We start from the raw sequence: 2,407 nt of genomic DNA, 5'->3' as shown, positions 1-2,407 counted from the left end.
GTGATGTGTGGGTTCTGCTTAAGAAGTGGCACCCTCAGAGACACCGTCATCGAGAGAAGGGGTATGGTATCTTTTACATTAATATAACACTGATAATAAGAAGACTTACAGTAGAGTAGAGCTATGTTTATAAAAAGCCTTAGGAACTTTAGGAACTCATTGGTCTTAGGCCTCATTGAACTTATGCACTTCAGTAATAAAAATTTTTAAAAAAAGAATTGTGGATAATTTTGGCTGTGTTCACTAAAAAATACTGAGGTGCATTAGCTCAGATCAATGAGCCATAAACATTTTGAATCAATTCAAAAAAGAAAAAAACAAAACAAAAAACAACAACCTTTGACCGGGAGTATCATATAACAAGGTGGGAAAAAAAATTCACAGAAAAGTACAAGAATTATCAGCAAAGTCAGTAGATTTTAGTCCAGTACAATTACATTAGCATTTTCAGGAAAAGAAGAACCTTTCTGGGTCAAAATAACTGCATTACAACGTTTAAAAATTAGGCTAAGCGTTTTACTGCCTAGATAGCCAAGTTTTATTTAAAAGCCATTGGTGAATTACCGCTTTAATAATCACATATTAATTAGTTTGAATATGAGTTGTGTGAATGTTGATCTTCAGATTATTGTGGACAAGCCTGAGTCGGATCAGGAAGTTGTTAGCAGGAGGCTCCGATTTTGCAGCCGTCAACAGAACAGAAGCAAACTGCTCCAGACCTCATGCATTTCAGCAGAGGTGAGTCAATATTAGGGCTGCACGATAAATCACATGCGATATTTAACGCGCATCTTCTCAGTAAAGCCGGTTCTGTAATCAGCGGTAAATCTCCATCACCTGCAGGCTTTCACATGGAGCAGCATTAACTACACAGAGCCGTTCTTCACCGACAAGCTGCGCAAAATATGATCATGGTTTTGCACAGCTCGTCAGTGAAGAACGGCTCTGTGTAGTAAATGCTGCTCCATGTGAAAGCCTGCAGGTGATGGAGATTTACCGCTGATTACAGAACCGGCTTTACTGACAAGATGCGCGTTAAATTTCGCATGCGATTTATCGTGCAGCCCTAGTCAATATGTCATTCATGATCAGAATTAACTCCGTAAAGATTTGGGGTTGAAAACGGGCTAAGATTTTTGTCCACTTTGCTGGTCTATTTTTGTCTATTTTTCATTCATTTTGTGTGTCTTTGTCTTTGTGTTTTGTTTTGTTTTGTTTTATGTTTTTGAACTCGTCTTGAATATTTGTAATGTAATATTATTTATTAATATGTAATGGTTATTATTAGTAGTATGACAGATTTTTGTTGTACAATTTAATGTATTTTTTGAAAACAGTATATACACTACCGTTTTCTGCTCTTATGCTCACCAAGGATACATTTATTTGATCAGAAACAGTAAAACAGTTTTATTGTGAAATATTATCACAATTTAAAGAAACTGTTTTAATATATTTGAAATACTAATACTTCTATAAAATAGTACTAATACTATTTTGATATAAAATGTAATTACATTTTTAGCCATTATTTCTGTCTTCAGTGTCACATTTTCCTTTAAAAATCATTTGAATATGCTGATTTGCTACTCAAGAAACATTTCTTATTGTTATCAGTGTTGAAAAAATTTTTTCAGGATTCCTTTAAGAATAGAAATTTCAAAAGAATAGTGTTTAGAATAATCTGAACTTGAAAACGTTTGTAGCATTATAAATATCTGTAGTGTCACTTTAAAATAATCGTACTAATTTTGAACAGTAGTGAACATAAATGGAACGAAATAGCATTATATTTCCATAGTATTTTTTTATATTTATACATGATTTTGCAAGGTGATACGATTAAATCCTGGAGTCTTTATTTCTATTGAACATTGAGGATGCTGCTCGTACTGGCAAATGTGAAAATCAAGTGAAATCAGAGCAGTTTGCTTTAAAGCAAAGTAACTAAAAAGGACAAATAACTGTTTCTGTGTTGGCACAATGTATTTTCATTTTAATAGTCAAGTCACCTTTATTTATATAGTGATTTATGCAATACAGATTGTGTCAAAGCAGCTTTACAGTGTTAAACAGAAAAATAATGCGTCAATGCAAAACAAAATGTAATTCTGCTGTGAAGCACCTCTAAAAAGAGGACAATAGTAAACAGTAAATTTTTCAGTTAAAGTTTCATCGTTCATTCTAGGGCTGTGCAATTAATCGTCAGTAAAGCCGGTTCCGTGATTAGTAGTAAATCGGCATCACCTGCTTTCAGATGGAGCGGCATTTAATACACAGAGCCGTAGTTCACTGACAAGCAGATATTGCCTAATTGTCAGTGAACTATGGCTCTCCCTGCGTTCCATTCAGAAGGGCTCATCCAATGCCCTAATCCCTTCAAAGGGTTTACTCTCCAGAGTGAGAG

The 2,407-nt window shown here is 34.3% G+C and overlaps 1 protein-coding gene across 1 annotated transcript in view; it reads left to right on the top strand.

Moving 5' to 3' along the window:
• Positions 1 to 2,407, top strand: part of LOC107581688 (uncharacterized) — a 4,946-nt gene that overhangs the window by 1,197 nt on the left and 1,342 nt on the right. The window contains exons 4-5 of the mRNA XM_016267310.1: positions 8 to 61; positions 625 to 738. Of these exons, the coding sequence (XP_016122796.1) occupies positions 8 to 61; positions 625 to 738 (168 nt within the window). The remainder of the gene's footprint in view (positions 1 to 7; positions 62 to 624; positions 739 to 2,407) is intronic.

This window comes from Sinocyclocheilus grahami, unplaced genomic scaffold (genome assembly GCF_001515645.1).
Source record: "Sinocyclocheilus grahami isolate Dianchi unplaced genomic scaffold, SAMN03320097.WGS_v1.1 scaffold3.1, whole genome shotgun sequence".
In the NCBI taxonomy this organism is placed as follows: Eukaryota; Metazoa; Chordata; class Actinopteri; order Cypriniformes; family Cyprinidae; genus Sinocyclocheilus; species Sinocyclocheilus grahami.
This window is presented reverse-complemented; position numbering and strand designations above follow the sequence as displayed.